Raw genomic sequence first — 24,738 nt, forward strand, 5'->3', positions numbered from 1 at the left:
GGTACACTTGCACGTGTTGATTGATGTCTCACGTCTCCCTAAAATGTACAAAACCAAGCTGCATCCCAACTTCCCTGGGCACCATCGTCACGATCTCCTAGGGTTGTGACACTGGCGTGTCCTTAACCTTGGCAAAATAAACTTTTTACATTTCATTGAGTCCTTCTCAGATACTTTTGGGTTCATAGCCCCCACCCTCACCCCTACCCGCGGAGAGAGCGAGCCGCTCTCCAGCCTCTCCCCGGCTCTACGCAGGAGAGGCCACTCTCCTCTATGGCACACGCGGCGACACTCTAGCAGCCAGGTGGCTTCTCTATGGGCTTTTCCGGCACAGGTCGGAAGTGGCGCGGGCTGCCCCGGAAGCACGCTGGTGGGTGGGTGCCTGCCAGCAGCTGAGGCGCCATGGCGGCGGCAGCGGTGTCAGAGTCTTGGCCGGAGCTGGAGCTGGCTGAGCGGGAGCGGCGGCGGGAGCTGCTGCTGACCGGGCCCGGGCTGGAGGAGCGAGTGCGGGCGGCGGGTGGGCAGCTGCCGCCGCGGCTTTTCACCCTGCCGCTGCTGCACTACTTGGAAGTGAGCGGCTGCGGGAGCCTGCGTGCGCCGGGGCCTGGCCTGGCGCAGGGCCTGCCGCAGCTGCACAGCCTCGTGCTGCGGCGCAACGCGCTGGGGCCCGGCCTGAGCCCCGAGCTCGGGCCGCTGCCTGCCCTTCGGGTGCTCGACCTGTCGGGCAACGCGCTGGAGGCGCTGCCGCCGGGCCAAGGCCTGGGCCCCGCCGAGCCGCCGGGCCTTCCGCAGCTGCAGAGCCTCAACCTCAGCGGCAACCGGCTGCGCGAGCTGCCGGCCGACCTGGCGCGCTGCGCCCCGCGCCTGCAGAGCCTCAACCTCACCGGCAATTGCCTAGACTCCTTTCCCGCCGAGCTCTTTCGCCCCGGCGCGCTGCCCCTGCTCAGTGAACTGGCGGCTGCTGACAACTGCCTCCGAGAACTCAGCCCCGACATCGCCCACCTGGCCTCGCTCAAGGTCAGCGGGGGCTGCCCGGGCGGGGCGGGATGGGGCCTTGGAGTAGCCCTGGAGAAGGAACCCCTCTCGGGGCCGAGCAGTTCCTAGTGACGCCCCCTGGGGCACTGGGCCCAGGGAATTCCTACAAGGCTGAAAGGAGCCAGCTGCGGGGGCATCACCCCTGGGAAGCAGATGCCGCCTTCCAACTCCCCCTTCTCCTGGCCACACCAACATACTAGGTGGCCTCTGAACTCCCCCGCATTCTGTTAACTGGACTTTTACACGTGGTACGCTATTTTGTAATTGTTAGCAAACTTGGCTTCTCCTGTAGATCGAGCGTAGAGACCTGTCTTTTTTTGTATCTAATACTTGTGAAGTGACTTGAGAGTGAGTCTGGTGGTGAAGGGGGCACCTTGGATTTTGCATAATGTCACATGCTGTGATCTTATTTCACTTCATCCTAATAGCAGCTTTCCAAGGTAGGGGTGGTTATTCCTGTTTTACAGAAAGCCAAAGGGCCTGCCCAAAGTAAGCAGCAGGTAACTTGGGTTTTTCTCCAGACTATATTGTCCAGCGTCTGTTTACTAATTAATCTTGGATCCCCAGGCCCCGCGATAATGCTTGGCCTATAACAGGTGCCCATTGAATCTGTTGCCTAAAAGATAGTAGGGAAGCCACATGGCAGAACCACGACCTAAACCCAGCCAGATGTTCTCTCCATCTTCTCTTTTGGTTTCATCCTTAAGGCAGTCCTGCATTTCTTCCCCCATTTTTCGTCTTTGAATTTATGCAGACATTTCTTTTTTTTTTTTTTTTTTTTTTTTTTGAGATGGAGTCTGGCCCTGTCACTCAGGCTGGAGTGCAGTGGCGCGATCTTGGCTCACTTCAACCTCCGCCTCCCAGGTTCAAGCGGTTCTGCCTCAGCCTCCTGAGTAGCTGGGCTTACAGGCGCACACCACCACGCCCAGCTAATTTTTGTGTTTTTAGTAGAGACGGGTTTCACTGTGTTGGTCAGGCTGGTCTCGAACTCCTGACCTCACGTGATCCGCCTGTCTCGGCCTTCCAAAGTGCTAGGATTACAGGTGTGAGCCACCGCGCCTGGCCTATGTGGACATTTCTTAATAAAACACGTATACACTTCAGCAGCTTATCTATTTATTTGCTGTAGCAATTCCTCAAGAAATTGCAACTCATTTTACAAGTAACATATCTATATAAGGATATATAGACAAACCCTGGCCGGGCGCGGTGGCTCACACCTGTAATCCCAGCACTTTGGGAAGCTGAGGCGGGCAGATCACTTGAGGTCACAACACCAGCCTGGCCAACATGGTGAAACCCCATCTCTACAAAAATACAAAAATTAGCTGGGCCTGGTGGCGCGTGCCTGTAGTCCCAGCTACTCCGGAGGCTGAGGTGGGAGGATCACTTGAGCCCAGGAAGTGGAGGTTGCAGTGACCTGTGATACCAGCCTGAACAGAGCGAGACCCTGTGACAAAAAAAACAAACGCACTGTAGAGTGACACATGGTTACTGATGTAACTGCCCAATGGGTTCATTTTGTCCACTACCCGGATAGAGCTGATTTATCAGGGCAGGAGGATTGCAATAGAGAAAGTTTTACACATGTAGAGCCAGCTAAAGGGGAGACTGGAGTTTTACTATTATTATTATTGTTGTTTGAGATGGAGTCTCGCTCTGTCTCCCAGGCTGGAGTGCAGTGGTGCAATCTTGGCTCACTGCAAGCTCCGCCTCCTGGGTTCACGCCATTCTCCTGCCTCAGCCTCCCGAGTAGCTGGGACTACAAGTGCCCGCCACCACACCCAGCTAATTTTTCGTATTTTTAGTAGAGATGGAGTTTCACTGTGATAGCCAGGATGGTCTCGATCTCCTGACCTCATGATCTGCCTGTCTTGGCCTCCAAGGTGCTGAGATTACAGGCATGAGCCACCGCGCCCGGCCGAGTTTTATTACTAAATCAGCTTCCCCAAAAATTTGGAGGCGGGGTTTTTCAAGGATAGTTTGGGGAAAGGGGAGGGTGGCTAGGCAACGGGTGCTTGCTGCTGATTGGTTGAGGTGCAATCATAGGGGTGTGGGAACCGGTCCTGCTTACTGAGTCACTTCTGGCTGGGGCTGCAGGGAGCTCTTTTTGGTTTCAGGTAGAGCCATTGATCAGACATGCGAAAACCCTGAAAAGACACAGCTCAGAAGGCCGGTCTTAGGTTCCACGGTGCTGCTAGTGCTGTTATCTGCAGGAGTCAGTGGGGAAGTCACATATCTTGTGACCTCCAGAAGAATAGCTGGCAGTTGTTTATGTCTACCCCTTAGCAGAATTCAGGTTCCTCCATCCTCCTATCCTCATGGACCCTCATTAGCTTTACAAAGGCATTTGAGTTTTACGGAAGGAGTATTATCATTTAAATTACAAATGTCTCCCAAAGTTAGCTTGGCCCAAACCCAGGAATAATTAAAGGTAGTTTGAAGGGCCAGGCGCGGTGGCTCCTGCCTGTAATCCCAGCAGTTTGGGAGGCTGAGGCAGGCGGATCACCTGAGGTCGGGAGTTCGAAACCAGCCTGACCAACATGAAGAAACCCATCTCTAGCTGGGCATGGTGACACATGCCTGTAATCCCAGCTACTCAGGAAGCCGAGGCAGGAGAATCGCTTCAACCCGGGAGGCGGAGGTTGCAGTGAGCCAAGATGATACCATTGCACTCCAGCCTGGGCAACAAGAGCGAAACTCCATTTAAAAAAAAAAAAAAAAGGTAGTTTGAAGGCCAAAGATGGGGATTGGTTAGATCAGATCTCTTTCACCACCATAATTTTCTCACTGTTACAGTTTTTGCAAAGGTGGTTTCATTGGCATTTCCTGGAAGAGGCGAGTTCACTGGCATTTTCCTTGGTCCTTGGGGCTGTAGGCATCCCTCTAGGACTAAGGTGTGATGTTGGGTACAGCACGGTCTACTCCCACCTTCCCACCTGACAGATACTTTTGGTTTTCCAGAGTGTTGATGTACTAGGCATGTATCTTAACATTGTGCCTTACATCATGTAAGTGTCCAGTCAGTTGCAATATTTCTCTTCAAATTCATAGATGTCTTTCAGTATTCAAGTTCTTAAAGTGTTGTGGGCCAGGCCCATGCTTGTTATCCCAGCACTTTAGGAGGCCAAGGCGGGCGAATCACGAGGTCAAGAGATCGAGACCATCCTGGCCAACATGGTGAAACCCCGTTTCTACTAAAAATACAAAAATTAGCTGGGTGTAGTGGTGCATGCCTGTAGTCCCAGCTACTCGGGAGGCCGAGGCAGGAGAATCGCTTGAACCCAGGAGGCAGAGGTTGCAGTGAACCGAGATTGCGCCACTGCACTCCAGCCTGGGTGAGAAAGTGAGACTGCGTCTCAAAAAAAAAAAAAAAAAAAATGTGCGTCCAGCTCTCTGTAGCACCTGCCTGGTAAATGGTGCCCAAAACAATGTCATTCAAGTCAAAGAGTGTGTCTTGTTTTCTAAATCCCAGGAGAGGTGGCCAAGTTCCCTTTCCCCTGGGCCATTCTGTTCGTAAATTTTAGGCGTCCAGTGGCTCTCTATCAGGAGACCTGTTTCTTGGAGGGTCATGCAAGAGCTATTGGAATCCCTTGTTGGACTCAGATGTCCTTTTGGGTACCTTTCTGAGGAATGGCTACCAGAACTATGCCCAGCAATGTAGCTACGCACATTGGAGTTTTGCACACAAAGGCGAATGCATTTGATGTCCTTCCTGGTGCTGTGGGGAGATGGGGAGTGTAGAAAACCAGAAAACTGAGCTCAGAAACAGAAGGCAGGCTGGGCGCAGTGGTTCATGCCTGGCATCCCAGCCCTTCAGGAGGCTGAGGCAGGCGGATCACTTGAGCCCAGGAGTTTGAGACCAGCCTGGGCAACATGGTGAAAACCTGTCTCTATAAAAAATACAAAAATTAGCTGGGTGTGGTGGTGTGCACCTGTAGTCCCAGCTACTCAGGAGGCTGAGGTGGGGTGAACGCTTAAACCTGGGAGGTTGAGGCTGCAGTGAGCCATGATCACACCACTGCACTCCAGCCTGGGCAACAGAGCTAGACCCTGTCTTAAAGAAAGGAGAGAGAGGCCGGGTGCGGTGGCTCATGCCTGTTATCCCAGCACTTTGGGAGGCTGAGGCGGGCGGATCACCTGAGGTTGGGAGTTGAAGACCAGCCTGACCAACATGGAGAAACCCCGTCTCTACTAAAAATACAAAATTAGCCGGGCGTGGTGGCGCATGCCTGTAATCCCAGCTACTCGGGAAGCTGAGGCAGGAGAATTGCTTGAACCTGGGAGGCGGAGGTTTCGGTGAGCCAAGATGGTGCTGTTGCACTCCAGTCTGGGCAACAAGAGTGAAACTTCGTCTCAAGAAAAAAGGAGAGAAAGAAGGGGGAGGAAAGGAAAAAAAGCAGAAGGCACGGGCTCCAGCCCTGTCTCTCTGTGGCTGCGTGCCGTTGGGTCTTGAAGGTCTTTGCTCCTGTGTAGGAAGACTGGGAGGGTAACGCAGTACACAAAGAGGGAAAGAGATGGGGGAGGTGGTGCTGGCCATTGTGGCTGCTTGACTCCGAAACCACGAGGCTTAAAGCAGCAGCGGCTCTGCGCTCTGGGCTGGCTCCGCTGGACAGTGGACAGTGAACAGTGGACAGTGCTGCAGCTCTTGCTGCTGGTCGTTCACGTGGCTGTGCTCAGCTGGCGTGGGCTCAGGGCTGGGCTGCCGGGGTGGGTGGGCTTCTCCGTGTGTCGTCTCGGGGCCTCTCCCTCCCCTTCTTTCACAGGGCTCAGGGCTCCTCAGTACAGAAGCAGCAGCTGCCAGCCCTTCTTCAGGCATCAACCTGGAACATGCCTCCTGCCACTTCCTGCGTTGCTTGGGTTAACTAAGTGCGAGCCCAGTTCCGGTTCTTTGGGAGGACTGGCTCTTTAGGGGCCGCCAAAATAACAGCACAGAGGCTTCTGCCTGTCCTTTCCCTCCCCAGAGGGGCGAGACTGCAAATGGAAGCAGCTCAGCCTGGCTCCTAGTGCCCATCCCCACAGCCATTCCCCAGGGAGCACCCCCAAGCCTGGGCTGGGACGTGCAGTGCAAAGGCCCTGACCCTCTTTCCTCCCAGCCACTGGGGACGAGGCCTCTGCTGTCCTATGGTCTCACCAGTAGCTCTGCCTGCATGGGAGCCTGGCTCCCCCAGTGTCCTGGCCTCAGAGCCACGTGGCTTGCTGAGACCTGAGAGCACCCGGCCGGCCCTCCCTGGCTGCTTCCCGCTGCTGTGGCCCGTGGGGCTCAGCTGGCAGCGCTGTGGTGAGCCGAGGATGGGGGCAGGTCACACCTCTCCTGACTGCATTGTAAGTGGCCATCACGCAGGCCTGTGGTGTTGTCCGTGTGGGAATGAGGGATGGATGGGACAGATGTTACGTGAACAGCTGATGTGGGCAGGACAGTGCCTTAGTAAAGACATCCTTTCAGGCCCTGGGCCACTCCCCTCCCAAGGCCAAGCTGCACAGGGGAGTTCAGCCTCAATGTGAACCCTCCTGAAGCCAAAGGCTCTCCCCCAGCTTCTGAGTTTCTTAGTTGCTGCCGGAGGGAGTGGGGCTCACTCAGGGGCTGGCGCTCCTTATTGGGTTGGTTTATGTCAGCCTGTCACCACCATGAAGTTAGGATCCTTCCCCGGCAGCAGGTCCCCTGCAAAAGCCATGGGCCCGGAAGGCAGCCGGTATGCCAGGCCAGAGTCAGGACCCACGTTGCTGCCGTCAGCTTAGCCACTGCGAGGATTGTGTTTCCTGCAGTAGAGTGTCAGCTCCGGGTGACAGGTGACGGCATTCCATCCCATCAGGTGTCAGGAGGACCCCTAGCCACCCCCTGTGTAACTCATCCTCCCCGAAGCCAGTGTGCACCTCACATCCTTGTGGGCGCGCCTGCTTGCTCCCTCGCACAAGTGAAAACTGACGCCACCCTCATCCACCCTTCATGTGTGAAATCTCTGGCTTCATTTCCTGCTGAGGCTGCCACTGGGTGCCCAGTGCTGGCCTGAGGGGCCAGCGTGTGACCTCGTCAGCAGGGCCTTGCATTTCTGACAAGGACTCCCCAACATCTGCGGCTTTACTCCCCACCCAGATGGTGACTCTCTTGCCCTCCCTCTTGCTCTCCTTCCCCCACTTCCCTTCCTGTCCCCTGACTCCCCACAGAGCCTCCAGGCAGGTCCTGAGCTGCTCAGATGCCCTTTCTCTGACAGTCTTTGCCTGGAAGAAAGACCCTTCTCCGAGTGCCCGCCATCGTCCTTTCGGGGACTCACTGCAGGCTGCAGGCTGAACTGGCTGTGGCTGCTCTGGGCGCCCCGGTGGGGCCCCGCCCGCCTCCTTCGCCTCTGCTGCTGCTCCTGGGTCTGAAGGAACTTGCTCTTTGTCAGCGGAGGGAGACGCCCCACTGCGTGTTTGCAGGCAGAAAGGAGGTTCCACTTGAGGGGAACTCTCAAGCTTTTTGACCAAAGCCCCTTAGGGCAGCGCAGAAACCCACAGAGCAGAACCTCAGACGCCCGCGCCCCCCACCTTCCAACCTCAGAGCTTCCCTTGGCCTCTGCCAGGCAGGCTGTGCCCTGGGCTGGTTCTAGCACTGGAGCCAGGGCTCTGACAGGGAAGTGAGGAGCTCTAGAAGGCTGAGCTCACGGCCGCACTGTTCCTGGTGCTGCAGGCTGGCGACAGCATTGGTGATACGGCTCCTGGTACTTTGTGAGGCCACCTGGATTCCAGGAGTAGATTGGCTCTCGTCCCATGTGGGGCCGGAAGGGAGGTCTGGGCTGGAGCCACCAGTCCAACCAGTCTATCCCAGCCCAGCCCACCCTGTGCTGAGAAGCACAAAACTGTGGCAGTTCTGTTAGATCCGATGGACGCGTGGCTCAGGTAGTGCCCAGCAGCTGGGCTTGGTCTCAGCCCCTGCCTTGTGTTCTTCCCCAGCAGGCGTCACTGCTGCTTAGACTGCCCCATTCTCTCCCGGAGGGCACGCGAGCCCTTTTATTTCTTTTACACATGCTGTTCCTGCTTGACTGTTAAGTTGTCGCTTCCTCCCTGGGTCTCTGTTCTCCCTGTGGGAACTCATGCAGTGCACCCTCCCATGTCTGAGCCGTGCCACCCTTCCCGCTTCTGAGCACCATCCCATTTCTGAGCCATGCTGCCCTTACCCATCTCTGAGCAGCTTGATTGCTTGAGCTGGAGGATTCCAGCAGGTTCCTTTTTTCATTTCCTTCACAACTTGGGGCTTGAGAAATTCCATCACCCCTGCCATCCATTCCAGGCGAAGCAGGAGGTGTCCTCTGGGTAATCAGCCCGTCCCCAACTCTGTTCAGAGTCTATCAAGTCCAGCCCTACCTGTCTCCACACCCAGTGTGACTAGGACTCACCAGCCACACTGACCAAGGGTGAGTGCTGGCTTCCAGGGGGCCCACATGCTGTTGCCTCCCCTCTGGGGGCAGAGCCGGCACCGAGGCTGCCAGAGATCCCCGAGGGTCAGGCTTTGCATCCTGAGCAGGGTCTTCCTCCAGCCCTAGAGGAAGCTGGGACAGAAGGGTTTGCTCGCAGTGCCTGCCCCACCACCCGGGCAAGGCTGTGGGGCCTGGGTACCAAGCCAGGAAAGAGCGGAGTGGAGGCGGATGGGCCCCTTTTGCCTGAACCTGCAGCGGCCGCCTCACGTCATGGAAGTGGCTGCCCTCACACGCACGTTCCCTGCGCTGCCCAGACCCTGGGAAAGACATCCTAAGAGTGCATCAGGTGCCACTGTGCCCCTTCCATCCTTTCAGTGAGGTCATCTGCACGTTTTGCCAAAGTCTGATCAGTCACGGTCATAGAAAGTGCTTTCCCGTGGGCCACGGGGCTTCCTGGGCATCTTTGTGGCACACAGTGGTGGCCCCGATGCACCTGTCCTGGGTCAGATGAAGGCTGAGAACCCATCGCCGTTGAAGTCGGCTTTCCCCTTTCCTTCCTCCGTGAACCCTGAGAGCACTCTGTGTGTCACTGCGGGCAACTTTGCACTTCATTATGAAGAAGAATGCTCTTAGAGATTTTGCTGTATTTTTTTTTTTTAGCTCATTTAATTAAAAAAAATAACACCACTTTGGGGAATCTGCTTCTCACCTGAGCAGTCCTGGCTAGGTCCCGACATGAGGTCACGTTTCACACCCAGACATCCCTTGTCTCTTGTCACCTTTCTGTTCTCTAATGTGATGATTGAGCTGCAGGGCTGCTGTAGTTGTTAAAGAGGGTGACATGTTTGAGTCAGAAGCTTTTGCAGAGATCACTGTTAACCATGGTTGACACCTTCTCCTCGGAGAGGCTCCTCAGATAGTGCCTTTGATGTGGGGTGCAGAGCTGGGGAAGTGACTCAAAGGTGAATGACTTGTGGCTCCCCAGGGACGCGTCCCCACAGACAGGCCAGTGGTGGCTCTTGTGAGTGATGAGTGGTCTCCCTGCCTCTCGAGCATGACCTTGGACTCTCTTCCCAGAGTCCGGGGGTCTGACGCATCCATGTTTCTCTCTGCAGACGTTGGACCTCTCAAACAACCAGCTGAGCGAGATCCCTGCAGAGCTTGCGGACTGCCCCAAGCTCAAGGAGATCAATTTCCGCGGGAACAAGCTGAGGGACAAGCGCCTGGAGAAGATGGTCAGCGGCTGCCAGACCAGATCCATCCTGGAGTACCTGCGCGTCGGAGGCCGCGGTGGCGGGAAGGGCAAGGGCCGTGCCGAGGGCTCAGAGAAGGAAGAGAGCCGGAGGAAGAGGAGGGAGAGGAAGCAGAGGCGGGAAGGTGGTGATGGAGAGGAGCAGGACGTGGGAGATGCCGGCCGGCTGCTGCTCAGGGTCCTGCACGTCTCCGAAAACCCCGCACCTCTGACGGTCAGAGTGAGCCCCGAGGTCCGGGATGTGCGGCCCTACATTGTGGGGGCCGTGGTGCGAGGCATGGACCTGCAGCCAGGGAATGCACTCAAGCGCTTCCTCACCTCGCAGGTGGGTGCCCGTGGGGGTCCTCAGATGACTGGGACGGAGGTGTGAGACGCCGCAAGCTGGGACACATCCTGAGGCGAGCGTGTCCGAAGGAGCAGCAGTGGAGTATGGGGCCCAGCCAGGTGTCTGTGTGCTTCAGTTTCCTCAGCTCCAAAAAGGGAATAGAGCAGGTTCTGGCTCAGGTGTTGCTGAGGAGGGGGTAAGGCCTCAGTCCCCTCCGGGAGGCAGGTGTCCCCAGCGTGGAGATGGCCTCTTCACAGATGCCTGCACCCTGGCCTGGTTGGTCCTGGTCACTGGTCCTGTCCCTTGCTCCTCCACATATGGCATTAACGGTTTATCCTGATTTTTTTTTTTAAGGAGTCTCGCTTTGTCTCCCAGGCTGGAGTACGGTGGCGCAGTCTAATCTCACTGTAGCGTCCGCCTCCTGGGTTCAAGTGATTCTCCTGCCTCAGCCTGCTGAGTAGCTGGCATTACAGGTGCCCACCATCATGTCTGGCTAATGTTTTTGTATTTTTAAAAGAGACGAGGTTTCACCATGTTGGCCAGGTTGGTCTTGAACTCCTGACCTCAAGCAGTCCACCCGCCTTGGCCTCCCAAAGTGTGGGGATTACGGGTGTCAGCCACCACACCTGGCCTATCCTAATTTCTGGATAGCTTTATTGCAGTTGAAAATCAGGGTTCCAGCTGGTGCGGTGGCTCACGCCTGTAATCCCAGCACTTCAGGAGGCCGAGGTGGGTGCATCACCTGAGGTCAGGAGTTTGAGACCAGCCTGGACAACATGGCGAAACCCCATCTCTACCGAAAACACAAAAATTAGCCAGGCGTGGTGGCGAGCACCTTTAATCCCAGCTACTGGGGAGGCCGAGGCAGGAGAATCACTTGAACCTGGGAGGTGGAGGTTGCAGTGAGCCAAGATTGCACCACCGCATTCCAGCCTGGGTGACACAGCAAGACTCCATCTCAAAAAAAAAAAAAAAAAAAGGAAAATCAGGGTTCCTTGATTTTTTGATATTTTGATGGGTTTTCTGACTTCTGCAGTAAATCACACATTTTGTTTTATGTAAGACAGTATTAAAGTCATCAACTCTTGCCAGCACATTCTTCTGTGAATTGTTTAGGTTTTGGCAAGACTAACTTCCCAGTTGCTTTTCTGTGACACCTGACCAACTTTTAAAATATAAAGCACCTCTGTGCCCAGGGGAAAGTCTCGTGCGCCCCGCAGTGGCAGCGACAGAGCATGGCGGGCCGAGAGTGACTGTCGTGAGAGTCCTGCCTGCAGCTTGGGGAGGAAGGGAACAGGCACCACAGCCAGGGCTTTACAACTTAAAGCTCAGCCTTTATTTACATTTTAGTTCAAGATGGGTTCTTTGAAATCTCAAATATTATGTCAGAATTAGAGAAGGAAGAAAGTCTGCTGATTGATAGATTAAGATAGTTTTCCTGATGGTGATTCCACAAAGTGAGTGCCTGACTGGCCGGGCGGAGAGGAGTTGGAGGGGAGCCCTGTCTCGGAAAGGGGCGTGGCGGGGTTGTGAAGACCTTGGACCGGGAGGGTTTCCTGGCGCACAGCCCAGCCAAGGGTGAAGTGTGGACACCTCGCTGGGCTTCAGGGCACAAGAGACCTTGCTCATCACTGCTTCTGTGTTACAGACCAAGCTCCACGAAGATCTCTGTGAGAAGAGGACGGCCGCCACCCTTGCCACCCACGAGCTCCGTGCCGTCAAAGGGCCCCTGCTGTACTGCGCCCGGCCCCCGCAGGACCTCAAGGTGCTGCAGCCTCCTTTGCAGGGTCTGCTCAAGAGTCTCCTTGGTGTCGAAAGACGCCACGCTGCTACTGGAGCCCGAACTTTTTTTTTTTTTTTTTTGGAGATGGAGTTCCGTTGTCGCCCAGGCTGGAGTGCAATGGCACAATCTCGGCTCACTGCAGCCTCCGCCTCCTGGGTTGAAGCGATTCTCCTGCTTCAGCCTCCCGAATAGCTGAGTTTACAGGCATGCGCCACCACGCCCAGCTAATTTTGTATTTTTAGTAGAGACGAGGTTTCTCCATGTTGGTCAGGCTGGTCTCGAACTCCAGGCCTCAGGTGATCCGCCCACCTTGGCCTCCCAAAGTGCTGGGATTACAGGCGTAAGCCACTGCACCCGGCCTGAACATTTTCTTTAGAGTAGGATCTGATGCTGTTCTTACAAAGACATGAAATAATGAAACAGACCGCGTTTGCGGTTACTCGAAGCGGTGCACAGCTGTGAGAGGACTCGGCAGAGGAGCAGTCGTGGGAAAATGGTTTCCTTCACTCGCTCACTACCTTTTCATCAGAAATTTTGGTCTCTGTCCCGATAGTAAAACCGTTTGCGTGGGGTTGGCAGTAGGGTGAGTTGCTGTGTCGTGGTGCTGTCCTGGGCTGTTGAATCTGTGGAGTGCACGAGGTCCCGGCTGCTCAGCCTTTCTCTCCTCTTTTGGCCTTCTGAGGATGGCAGACCTCTGGAAGCAGTTGTGCATGAGCTGGCTTTAAGGTTAAGCCCTGCCTCAGTAGGATCGGTGTGTTTGGGCATCAGGTCTCCCCGGGACGCTGCAGTGGCAGCCCACATGCAGCTTCTTGCTGCATGGTCCCGTGGGATGCTCCCTGCCTGCTGTAGGGATGAATGAGGGCGGGAGTCGGGAGGGCTCATTGAGGCTTAAGGCCGTAATCGACAGGATGCGCGAGTTCTGTGGCTGTGACCCTAGTGGAGTTTGTGGGTTTCTGCCCGATAGATTGTTCCCTTGGGGCGGAAAGAAGCCAAGGCCAAGGAGCTGGTGCGGCAGCTGCAGCTGGAGGCCGAGGAGCAGAGGAAGCAGAAGAAGCGGCAGAGTGTGTCGGGCCTGCACAGGTGGGCAGCGTGCCTGGTGGGGTGGGGCCAGGCCCGGGGGGGGGTGCCGCATGCTGGCCTCAGCTGAGTTAGTCTGTGCTCCTCAGGAACCGCCTAATGCTACCAGAACCCAGAAGCTTCTTAACAGGGTAAAAGGAAAGCATTCTCTTTCCAAAGGAGACGTTGTGGAACCAGTCTGTCATCTAGATGGCCCTGACGTGAGGGAAGTGGAAGGTGTTAGGAGCGGAGGTATTGGCCATTCCACAGGGGGCGGGTGGCCCTCAGGATGGGACAGGACAGGATATAAACTAGCCATTAGGAAACAGACATAAATGCCGGCCCAACCCACAGCATTTTATCCATACCGTGCGCTGTTGGGTATCATCCAAGTCAGGGTCCTTGGCGCTGCTCTAAGCAAGATGGTCATCCATAACTAGCCAAGTGGTTTCTGTAAACACAGGCTTCAGAATACTTTGTTCTTTGAAGCTTGTTATGCTTGGGCCCTTGATATTACACTTAATTTGTGTAAAGAACTTTTTGAGTCGTCCATTTTACCCTTTAGGTATGTTTTCAGGTGTGTGCTTTTTTTTTTTTTTTTTTGAGATGGGGTCTCACTCTTGTTGCCCAGGCCGGAGTGCAATGGCACGATCTTGGCTCACTGCAACCTTCACCTCCTAGGTTCAAGCGATTCTGCCGCCTCAGCCTCCCGAGTAGCTGGGATTACAGGCGCCTGCCACCATGCCTGGCTAATATTTGTGTTTTTAGTAGAGACGGGGTTTCGCCATGTTAGCCAGGCTGGTCCTGAACTCCTGACCTCAAGCAATCCACCTGCCTCAGCCTCCCAAACTGCTAGGATTACAGGCGTGAGCCACCACGCCCAGCTGTGCCTTTTTTCTTTTTTTTTTTTTTAAGATGTGGTCGCGCCATGTTGCCCAGGCTGGAGTGAGGTGGCTAATCATAGGCGCAGTCCCACTACTGATCAGCACCGGAGCTTTTTGTCCTGCTCTGTTTCTGACCTGGGCTGGTTCACTCCTCTTTAGGCAGCCTGGTGGTCCTCCACTCCCAGGAGCTCACCATAGTGATGACAGACTTAGCATAGACACTCCATTGGCACAGCACACCCCACGCAACTCCTGGGCCCATGCAACCCTCCTGTCTCAGCCTCCTGAGTGCTGGGACCACAGGCACATGCCACCACACCCAGCACAGTGTATCTTTTATAATTATGCCTGTAATTTGTATTTCTTCCCATACAGATACCTTCACTTGCTGGATGGAAATGAAAATTACCCGTGTCTTGTGGATGCAGACGGTGATGTGATTTCCTTCCCACCAATAACCAACAGTGAGAAGACAAAGGTAGGGTGGCATGTGTGTGAACATGGTGTGTCTTCTAGGCTGTTCCCTGTAGAATTAACACAAGTCTGCGGGGCGTGGTGGCTCAACGCCTGTAATCCCAGCATTTTGGGAGACCGAGGTGGGCGGATCACCTGAGGTCGGGAGTTCAAGACCAGCCTGACCAATATGGAGAAACCCTGTCTTTAGTAAAAATACAAAATTCGCCGGGCGTGGCGGTGCATGCCTTAATCCCAGCTACTCGGGAGGCTGAGGCAGGAGAATCACTTGAACCTGGAAGGCTGAGCATAGTGGCACACACCTGTAGTCCCAGCTACTCGGGAGGCTGAGGCAGGAGAATCGCTTGAACCCCAGGAGACAGAGGTTGCAGTGAGTCGAGATCGCGCCATTGCACTCCAGCCTGGGCAACAAGAGTGAAACTCCGTCTCCAGAAAAAAAAAAAAGAAGAGGAAGAAAGAAAAAGAATTAACACACACAAGTATCTGCTGCATTGTGAGGTTTCATTGTGTGCAATAGAAAACGCAGCCCAGAGGGGTCAAAGGGCCCCCTGGCTTCTCAGAGCTACAGCTCACTGTTCGTGCTCGGTGCTGCGCGACGGCCCGGGATGCTGTGTGCAGCACTGCAGTCTTCCTCTGTGAGGAGTGGGCTTGGTGTGTGTGACGCCATCTGCTTGATTGGTTGATTGATTGAGATAGGTCTTGCTCTGTTGCCAAAGTTGGAGTGCAGTGGCAAGATCATAGCTCACTGCAGCCTCAAACTCTTGGGCTTAAGCAATCCTCCCATGTCAGCCTCCTGAGTAGCTGGGACCACAGGTGCATGGCACCACACCCGGCTAATTTTTGTATTTTTTTGTAGAGATGGGGTCTTGCTGTGTTGTCCAGGCTAGTCTTGAACTCCTGAGCTCAAGCAATCCTCCCACATCAACCTCCCAAAGTGCTGGATTTACAGGTGTGAGCCACTGTGCCTGGCCACACAGTTTTGTAGATTTTTCCTGAGAACAAATGTTGCAGTTGCTGATGTCTACATTTGATAACTGTTCTTTTCTGAAATGTTTTTTTCTTTTAAGGTTAAGAAAATGACTTCTGATTTGTTTTTGGAAGTAACAAGTGCCACCAGTCTGCAGATTTGCAAGGATGTCATGGATGCCCTCATTCTGGTGAGTGTGGGGTGGCTCCTCCTGAGAAACGCTTTTGAGCGTGAGTAGTGCTCTGCTCTTTGACTTCCCACCCATCCTGCTTGCCTCTTTCTTGCTTACTGTGTTGGCAGACAGCAGCATGTCTTCCCTGGGTCACCTCTCATCTCCAGGTTAAAAAGGTATTTTTTATTTGCAGAAAATGGCAGAAATGAACAAGTACACTTTAGAAAATAAAGAGGAAGGATCACTCTCAGATACTGAAGCCGATGCAGTCTCTGGACAACTTCCAGATCCCAGAACGAATCCCAGTGCTGGAAAGGACGGGCCCTCCCTTCTGGTGGTGGAGCAGGTCCGGGTGGTGGACCTGGAAGGGAGCCTGAAGGTGGTGTACCCGTCCAAGGCCGACCTGGCCACTGCCCCTCCCCACGTGACTGTCGTGCGCTGACGCCAGAGCCGCCTGTCCGCGTTTGTTTGGCCGGTTTTGCGGAGGTTTCTATGCGGCAATGCTGAATTATCCGTTAGATTTTCACCCCAGTTTTTTTGTTGTTTTTTTTTTTTTTTTTTTTTTGAGATGGAGTCTCGCTCTGTCACCAGGCTGGAGTGCAGTGGCGTGATCTCGACTCACTGCAAGCTCTGTCTCCTGGGTTCAAGCGATTCTCCTGCCTCAGCCTCCCAAGTAGTTGGGACTACAGGTGTGTGCCACTACGCTCAGCTAATTTTTGTATTTTTAGTAGAGACGGGGTTTCACCATTTTGACCAGGATGGTCTTGATCTCTTGACCTCATGATCTGTCCACCTCTGCCCCTCAAAGTGCTGGGATTACGTGATCCACCCGCCTCAGCCTCCCAAAGTGCTGGGATTACAGGCGTGAGCTGTGCCTGGCCCACCCCAGCATTTTTTAAGATGTGTGTATTCGTTGTTCTGTTTTTCCAGATGATTCTGTCGTAAAGTGATGCTGTGTTGTCATTACAACATCAAAGTGATTTTACAGTTTTTGATGGGATTATTCAAATGTCAGAATTAACTGTTCAAAATGTTCTGAATCATGTAGATACATGGCAGGTAACTGTTTATGGGAGAAAAGTACAGTGCTGTTACGTGGCACTGTACAGTCATGTGCCACGTAACAGTGTCTGGGTCAGTGACGGACACTTACCTGACAGCGGATCCACAATATTCTCGTGCAGTGTGTTTGGAATCCTGGTCTGGGCTCTCGGCGTTGGCCTTGTAGATCAAGTAGGGGAAGTGAGTGATGTTCAGTCATGCTGCTGGGACACTTGGTTTTCCAGATGAAAACACATAAATAAAACTACATGCACCATCGAGGCTTGTGTAAGGACTCTCTGTGATCACACAGCAGCGGCTAAGCACACGTTTCTCATGTGTCACTGAGCGACACGTGACTGTCACTGGTTCGGAGACCCGAAAACTTGGGAAGCCAACCGATGTGCGTTTCCTTGAACGGCACAGTCACTTTCTATGACGCAGCATCTTATAAAACCATATCATGCCAGGATGCAGCTTGGCATGTGCAAGGGCATTGGGTTCTCCAGCTGGCAGTGATCATAATTTCTGGGGGAAAAGTTTTAATGTGACCTTAGAATTGGCAGAATTGCGTCTCTTCGTAGTGCTGTTGGATTGCTTTGTGGGGGTGGAGATGTGGAGACCCCTTCAGGCGAGCAGCCCGTAGGCTGAAGGCAGTGGCAGCACCTCACCCTGGCTCAGCGGGGCCAAGCGGAGGAGAGCGGCATCGGTGGGGTTTCCATCGTGTGCACGCTGGTGCCGCAGTGACAGGCAGGTGGAGCCCCAGGAGTGGACCAGACCCTTCTGCCTGGGAAGCATCGGCAGTCCTCAGCCAGCTGACGGACAGATGGTAGCAAAAGCTGGAGGACGCTTAGGTTTTTGAGCCAAAAATCTTCATTTATGCGCCAGATCGGTGGGTCCTGGGCGCCTTCTGTTGTAGACGTTTCCGTTGTGAATGTCCAGGTCAGACCCCCACGTCCGTGTGTCTTCGTGTATGTCCAGGCACCACACGTGCGTGCACACCACTCCCGGGAGTCAGTGCGCTTGGCTCATGAGGACACGGCCAGCCACCGCGATGATTTCACGGACCCCACTGCCTTACGATCTGGGTGCCATGTGAGAAGCAGACTCATCAGCTTTATCGAATGACACCATTTGTTCTCTGTTCAGTGTCTCGATTTCTGTGTCTGTAGAAATGACTGGCGATTTTGGGAAGCATCTGCAAGAGCCCCACAGCCCACACACCTTTAGTTGTCAACCTGAGAGGCCCGGGGCCCTGTGCAGTGGGCAGACTAACAGCTGGGTGGCTCTTCAGAGCCTTGCAGGACACGGGCCAGGCTGCCTTGAGACCTGGACCCACTTGTCTGGTCACTGCCAGGCCTTCCCGTCTCGCCCACTGTGGGAGGGAGGGGACTCCAGACAGGACGAGGCCCACACTCAGTGCCAGCTGGACGGCCGTGGGTGTGTCAGATGACTGCCTTGCCTTGTGTCCTCCCAAAACCTGATTCCTGCTGCTCTGGGCAGTCAAGGCAGATGCCACAGTTGGCCAGGGGCCTGCCCTGCTGGAGGCTTGAGGCGACACGGGGGCTTCCCCAGGCCAGGACTCTGCTGGAGTTCTGGGGCTGGGGACCCCAGACAGTTGCTCTGAGAGGTGATTTGGGGCTGCCATGGCAGAGGCTGCCCTTTCTCTGCGTGGCCCGGCCCAGCCCGGGAAGGAGGAAGGGAGGAAGGGAGGGATGCTGGAGCTGCCATCTTGGCTCCCGGGGACTTGGTGTCCACGCTGTAGCACATCTGTCACTGCGTGGGTGTGGATGAGGCTGCCACATGCTGTGCCCTTTCCTGATGCAGCTTGTGATGCATGAGATGCTGGAAATGTATTTAACTCGCAGCACAGGTGTCTCTGATGTTTTCTTCACCCCACCCCACCCCCGACTCACTAATAAAAACAGCTCCGCACCTGGCCCAGCAGATCCTTTCCCACCGGCACTGCCAGAGGTTGTTGCTCGAAGTGTCACAAAGCTCACTCTAGCCCAGTGGTGGCTTCTATGTGGGGAGGCTGAGGGCCTCCTGTCCCCACCCAGATCTTGCCAGCAGGGAGCAAGAGGCACCTGCCACTGTCATGGGGAAGCTGGTGCCCTTGACCAGGGGTCCTGGGAACTGGCCTCACCCTGCTGGGCCCCTGCCTGGAGCACAAGGTGGACCAGAGGTGTGGGGCTGCCTGGATACCCCAGGTGCACAGTCAGAGGAGCCCAGGCCCCAGACGCATCCACAGCAGATCCTCCTGTTCACAAGTCTCTGGGAGGGTAGGCCAGGCGGCCACTCAGCAGGGTCCTGTCCCATCCTCTCCCCAACCCTCCCAGAGCTGTAAGGACACTGCTCAGCTCAGCCTAGGTCCATGACCCTGGGGGTCCTGGGGCTGGAGCTGCTGTCTCCACCATGGCCACTTAGGGGACAAGTGGTGTGCCCGAGAGGCGGCTATGGGTTACTTGAGTGCCTGGCCCAATGAGCACCCGTGGGTGTCTGCCTGTAGCCTCCCCTGCTGGGGCTGGCAGGGCTGCTGGTGGAGCCCCTGGCTGAAGATGCTGGGCCCCTGCCAGGGCGGGCCCAGATGCAGCCAGACAGATCCAGGGCAGACCCCGACATGCGCCTGTGCCATCTGATGCCAGCCCGACAGGTGGGAAGGAGCATTTGTGGGGGTGCGTGGGCATCACTGGCATGCGGGACCTGCGGCAGAAGCACCAGGGCCACTTCCCCTCTGACTGTAGAACTGGGACAGCTCCCATCCCCATCCTGTGCCCTCGCCTGTCTCCTGGGCCGCACCAGTTCTTGGGGAGGCCCAGCCCCGGGACCCCCAGGTCGGAGTGCTGCCTTCTGGGGCCCATGCAGCCAAACTGCTGGGCCCAGCGGCCTCTGCCACTTCCTTACAGCAGCCCCAAGGCAGTGCTGTCCTGTGAAGCTGGGCTTCAGGGAGGGTACCAGCTGGCTACTCCTTTCCCTCTTTGGGAGTGGCAGGTCAGAGGTAGGGATCTCTTTTTTGAAGACTTGTGCCGAGATCCAGGCTGTCATGGGGCTGGGGCAGGCAGCAGCCCACCCAACAACAGGCTCCCAGGAAAGCATCATTGCTTCAGAGCCCAGCCCAGGACAGGCCCTTGGGCTCCCTCCTCGGGTTTGGAGCCAGGAGCCTTGGGGCAGTGTGCAATCAGCCATGCATCTCCACCTGCCACCGTCTGGCCCAGGCAGATCTCAAGTGAGCCTGCTCGCCCCAAAGGCGGATGATGTGGAGTCTGCCTCCCCACCAAGACTGGCGCAGCCCCTCCTGTTTACCTGACTTGATGCTTTTGGCAGGACCTGGCCTGGGGCAGGCGCAGCCTCAGCCCTCCAATAACCTCATCTGGCCCTGTGGCCTCCCTTCTCTGTGCCCGTGAGGATAGTGGCTGCCCATGTCTCCCACCCCCAGCCCTGGGGTGAGGACCCCTTTCCTAAGGGGATGTTTCTGGCAAGGCTTTTTGGGGTCTTTTGTGGTAGGTGAGGGCCAAACACACGACCCAGGAAAGCATCTACCAAGAGAATGGAAGTTGGGACCGGAGGCTGGGACTGGAGGCCAGGATGGGGGTGGGGGGAATGGGACCGGAGTCCCTGGGACACAGCTGAGGTCCAGCCACATCCGGGTCCCCAGGCCTGCCGGGCGTCCTCGCCAGAGGGCCCGATTGGTAGGGATGCATTCCTAGAGCCACATGGGAGGGGTGCCTGCCCCGGGGAAACAAGCCCTTCCCACAGCCTTTCTGGATGTCACGCCTGGCCAGGTAACTATGGCAAGGGCTGTCATCCACCGTTCATTCAACAGACACTTAATGCCTCTGTACACAGGCTCTTGGCCCACAAGGAGTACTTGGAAGGACCAGGCCCATCCCTGGGGGAGGGAGGGTAGACCCGGGTCCTCCCTGGCAGCTGCCGGCCCCAAGAGGACACACCCAGCCCCTGCGCGTGGTGGGCTGCCTAGGAAGAACTGTGCCCACTTACTAAGGAAGATATGGTGCATCTGAGACAAGGGCGGGGGACACCACATAGCCACCCTTACAAAACCAGGAGTCAGAAAGGCCCAGAGAGGACGGGCCTGCCCAGGGCCACACAGCTCTGCACACTGCTCCCACGGAGAAAAGCAGCCGGGAGGATCCCACCCCGGGGGGCTGCCAGGGAGGTGGGCTCAGTTTGTCCGCTGAAGGAACCCCTCATCCTGGCCTTCACAAGGGAAGGGGCTGGGCCCTGGGAGAGACGAGGCTGTAGCTGGGGGCTCCAGGCCGCAGGGCCCAGCCTGGGTGTGTCCTGCAGCTCCTGCTGAGGCTGGGCCCAGGCCTCCCAGCCACGTGTGCCCAGCTGTTTGTCTGTAGGTCCTTTGAAGGGCTGTGTGCCAGGTGTTTGTGCACCCCCGTGTGGGGTCTATGACAGCTGTGCACCTGGTGTCTTCGTGTGCCTGGCTGCCGGCGTGTGTGCCCTGTGCGCTGTGTGTGCCGCAGGGTCCATGTCTGTGGGGGGTCCATGTGTACAAGGGGTGTGTCTCCAGGCCTGTGCTCTCGTGTGCAGCCAGCCCCCAGCGTGCATGCGGGGCAGCATTTATTTGCACTTGTGCACATAGTAGCCAGTGAGGTAGCCCAGGATGAAGATGATCCAGAAGAGGGCCACGCCGCCCAGCACCTTCATGGCGATGCCCAGCTTGCCCGTGCACAGCCTCTGGGAGATCCTGGGGTGAGAACCAACTGGAGGTGAGTCCCAGGCCAGGGCCGCACGAGGGGCCCCCTAAGTGGACTGTGGCCGTTGGTCTGGGTCAGGGGGAGGGGCCTGGGCGCTCTGCTGGAGTCAAGAGGAAGCTCTCCCCGCCCACAGCCAACCAGAGGGAAGGCCAAAGGCTGCGGTTTGCTGAGCCGCTGGACCGTGGGCTCCCAGCCAGGATGGGGTGGAGGGTGATGGGGCCGGTAGCAGGGGTTACGGCAGGCGTCTCTGGAGGGAGACACCAGCCTGCTATGGCTGGCAGGCTGCCCTCAGGCCCCCTCACCTGCGGCAGCGTGAGGCCTCTTCTGTGCTGGACACAGCCCCTAGGCTGACTCCGTCCCTGCTGCCGTCCTCCCACCTACTATAGTGGATGTGGCTCTCCTGGGGCTGCATGCTGTGGGGCTGCATGCTGTGGGGCTGCAGCGGGAGGGGCGGGGCCTTCTCAAGTGGGGAGCTCAAGACAGGTGGCCAGGCTGTGACTTCACTGTAAAACAAGCGGATGGAGGGCGGCAGTCAAGATCCCCTCTGGGGCTGCTGTTAGGGGAGGGGCACTAAGGGTCGGGGGCTGACTCCCTCACCGGGTCTGTCGCCTGACTTAACAGGTGACCTAGACACAAAGTGGTAGAGTCATTTGCCCAGGGTCAGGCCGGGAGGATGGGACCAAGCGAGAATTCCATCTCAGGCCAAGCCCTGACCTCAGGCATGTGGGAGGCCAGTGTTTCCTTCCAGCACACTCCAGGAGCCTCCCTTCCCCGGTGCTTTTATCAGGGAGCCTGCACAGCCTGCCCCCCTCAAGAGACGAGGACACTGTGGCCCAACCTAGGCTGCAGCCCCTGATAACTGTCCCCCTCCTTAACCCTGCCCGATAAGGCGCCTGCTGGCCTCTGGGGAGGCTGGCTGGGGGGGCGGGGGGGGGGGGGTGGGGCAGGGCAGCAGGTCCGGGGCAGCGGCTGGTACAGCTAGACCGGTCCCTGTCTGGGGAGGATGCGTGGCTGGCCCCAGGCAGTGGCAGCAGCTGTGTCCTCAGCCTGTGTGGGTTGCAGCCCCTCCCCCACCCACACCTCTAGGAGGGCTGGGGCTTGGGGGGCACGATGCACTGAGCACGGGGCCGGGGTGGATTCAAGGCCTTGGGGAGGCCCTACAGAGACAGGAGGGTCATAGGGCTGGGTGGCTGCCCAGAGCAGGAGGGGCCCAGCCCCAAGGCCAGCTCCCTGCTGGGCTCCAACTCCTGCAGACCTGGGACTCATCTTTGCATCTCGGCACTCAGCTCGGTGCCTGTCAGCCCAAGTGCCCAGAGGGGCGAGGAGACCACGGGGACTGAGCAGGAACTCCAAGCACTAGCACAGCTGCCGGGCTGACTCACGGACTCTAAGCACCTCCTTTACCCTCTGGCCTCTGTTTCGACCTCCTATTTACCTAAGGGGGTGTGGGGGTGGAGGAGTTGGAGGGGGCATGAGAAGTTGACAACCCACCCAGGCTGTGGGACTGGGGTCAGCTCTCTGGTCTGCTGGGCCCCCAGTGTCCCCTCTCAGCATCTGGCCCCCAGGAGTGGGGTCCTCGGGCAGGCAATGGCAGGCCCCTCACTTCTAGGGGCTGAGGCTTTGCTGGGCCCCCTCCAGCGGGGAAGGCTGACCTTCCTCCCAGGTCATCGGCACAGAGGCCTAAAGGCACAGCAGCCACTCCCCTGCAAGAAGCCAGCTCAGAAACTCAGGCCCCAGGCAGTTCTGAGACTCCTGGCACTTCCGTGTCTGCCTTTCCCCAAAGCCCAGAGAGGCAGAGGGAGCTGTCTCAAAGCCATAAAGTGTGCCTTCGGTGGGAGCCCTGGCTCAGTGCAGCCTGGCACTCAGGCCCGGAGAGGCCCAGCCTCTACTGGAGTATGGGTGCTGTTTTCCCGGAGCATGTGGAGCGGTCAGCTGCCTACCCGAGGTTCACGCCCTCTTGCCTGGTGTGCAGAATCCCATTCTGGTCCCAGCAGCAATGTGCCAGCCCCAGGTAACAGCCATGACCGGGGTAAGACGAGCTTAATATCACCACCCCTGCTTTCCCAAGTCACCCAGCTGGGGTCCAGGAGCCAGGGTGCAGCAGGGGATGGGAGAGTTTTTGCTTCTGTGAAAGCAGCAGCAGCCACCTCCTTCTTCCAGCCTCGACGTGATGGCTGGAGCTGCTGGAGCTGCAGCAGCCGCCTTGCAACCCGACATCCACGCAGCATTAGACTCGGGAGTGCTGAGTCTCCAAGTCCACAGCAGCAGGCCACCATGGGCCTCCCGGTGGGAGGGGTCAAGCCCAGTGTGTTCAACTCTGGGATCATGGGTTCCTGTCTTGCTGACGTAGAACACGTTGTTCCCAAGTCACCCCGGTGCACAGCCACCAGAGCCGGCCCTTGAGGCTGGCCTCCCTCACTTGCTCAGTAAACGTCTCTCCACACTCATGTGATGGTTACAGGTGTGGCGGCAGGAACCCATCAGGGACTCCCCTCCAGGCCCTGGGAGGCTCCCGGATCCCGGCACCTCCTGGGGGCTTGTGAGTGCAGGAAGGCCCTAGGTACACAGGCGCCCTCCATAGACCTCTTCACCCCACAGCGCCTCAGGGCCCCACACTTACCCGGAGAACCTTGCCTGAGGGCTGGGGCCTCTGGGCCAGGTTGCGGTCAGGGCCTGGCCAGCGGCCCGCACCTCCCAGCGGGGCAGGTCGTGGGCTGAGGTGCGGCAGACGCCTCGAGCCTAAAAAAATAAAGGTGACCGGAGAAGCCGATCTTGCTAAGGGCCGGGAAGGGAAAGTGGCTGGTGTCGGGGGTCCCCAGCAGCCACAAGGAGCCCGGCAAGGAGCCGGGCGGGCAGTTCCGGCCCTGGCCCCGCACAGCGGGTTAGGCCGGTGGGGGTCAGTCCAAGGCACGCCCCCAGCCCTCGCCAGTTCTCAGCCAGCGAGGCCGCGCACAGTCGCACCTGCCCACTGCGGCCGCACCGGGAAGCCGCAGCCCGGACCCCGCGCGCCTCACCTGTGTCCCCGCGTCTCTGGGCTCCGCAGGGGCCGGGCCTGGGCAGGGGGCGAGGGCGGGGGCGGGGCCACGCGGGGAAGGGCTGGAGCCAGCAGCGGGGAGGTGTCTGGTCCGGAAGGTGGCGGGGCTAGAGTAGTGGGCGGGGCCATGCGGGGAAGGTCTGGGGCCAGTAGCGGGGAGGCGCCTGGTCCAGAAGGGGCCGGGGGCGGGGCGAGAGGGGGCGGGGCGAGAGGGGGCGGGGCCATGCGGGGAAGGGCTAGGGCCGCAGCGGGGAGGCGCCTAATCCAGAAGGGGCTGGGGGCGGGGCGAGTGGGGCCGGGAGACGCCTCGTCCGGAAGGGGCCGGCGCTCTAGGCCGCCCAGACCCGGGGCCAGGAGGTGCAGGGGGGCCGGGCAGGGTCTGCAGAGGGCTGCACTTTCTGCCCCCAGACGGCTCGCCCTTGGGGCCTCCAGGGTCCCCGACCTCCTTCACCCCTGCTGGAGCCCCTCCGACGCCACGAGCCCCCCAGCCCCGCGGGGACCCGGCTGCAGCGCCGACGAGACTGCGGGAGGCTCTGGGCGCGTCTGGGCCTGAATGCTGGGTTCGGGGACCCGGCCGCGGGGACCGTCCTCCTC

At 57.5% G+C, this 24,738-nt stretch overlaps 2 protein-coding genes across 3 annotated transcripts; one reads left to right on the forward strand and one right to left on the reverse strand.

The window, feature by feature from the left end:
• The first annotated feature begins 330 nt into the window (after positions 1-330).
• LRRC47 (leucine rich repeat containing 47) lies at positions 331-16,662 on the forward strand. The gene is made up of 7 exons (XM_004024545.5): positions 331-1,017; positions 9,545-10,006; positions 11,655-11,771; positions 12,754-12,869; positions 14,105-14,207; positions 15,271-15,360; positions 15,536-16,662. Exons 1-7 carry the CDS (start codon positions 403-405, stop codon positions 15,782-15,784), a joined length of 1,752 nt encoding a protein of 583 aa, XP_004024594.2. The 5' UTR covers positions 331-402; the 3' UTR covers positions 15,785-16,662.
• SMIM1 (small integral membrane protein 1 (Vel blood group)) lies at positions 15,858-24,275 on the reverse strand. Of its 2 annotated transcripts, none has more exons than XM_004024544.5 (4): positions 24,125-24,275; positions 23,731-23,849; positions 21,413-21,613; positions 15,858-21,100 (listed from the first exon to the last, which is right to left on the reverse strand). In XM_004024544.5, exons 3-4 carry the CDS (start codon positions 21,535-21,537, stop codon positions 20,974-20,976), a joined length of 252 nt encoding a protein of 83 aa, XP_004024593.5. In that variant the 5' UTR covers positions 21,538-21,613; positions 23,731-23,849; positions 24,125-24,275; the 3' UTR covers positions 15,858-20,973. The 2 variants fall into 2 exon arrangements, with proteins under 2 accessions (XP_004024593.5, XP_004024592.5); XM_004024543.5 differs by having other exon boundaries at positions 24,072-24,264.
• Between the last annotated feature and the right edge of the window lie 463 nt (positions 24,276-24,738).

The sequence above is a fragment of the Gorilla gorilla genome, chromosome 1 (genome assembly GCF_029281585.2).
Source record: "Gorilla gorilla gorilla isolate KB3781 chromosome 1, NHGRI_mGorGor1-v2.1_pri, whole genome shotgun sequence".
NCBI classification, from domain to species: Eukaryota; Metazoa; Chordata; class Mammalia; order Primates; family Hominidae; genus Gorilla; species Gorilla gorilla.

Excerpts from the sequence above, each read along its gene's own strand:
- LRRC47 (XM_004024545.5), top strand. The coding sequence starts at position 403 with ATGGCGGCGGCAGCGGTGTCAGAGTCTTGGCCGGAGCTGGAGCTGGCT. Across the intron at positions 11,772-12,753 it reads GGCCCCCGCAGGACCTCAAG|ATTGTTCCCTTGGGGCGGAA; the intron begins GTGCTGCAGCCT and ends TCTGCCCGATAG. Across the intron at positions 12,870-14,104 it reads AGTGTGTCGGGCCTGCACAG|ATACCTTCACTTGCTGGATG; the intron begins GTGGGCAGCGTG and ends CTTCCCATACAG.
- SMIM1 (XM_004024544.5), bottom strand. The coding sequence starts at position 21,537 with ATGCAGCCCCACAGCATGCAGCCCCAGGAGAGCCACATCCACTATAGT. Across the intron at positions 21,101-21,412 it reads GAGGCCTCACGCTGCCGCAG|GATCTCCCAGAGGCTGTGCA; the intron begins GTGAGGGGGCCT and ends TTCTCACCCCAG.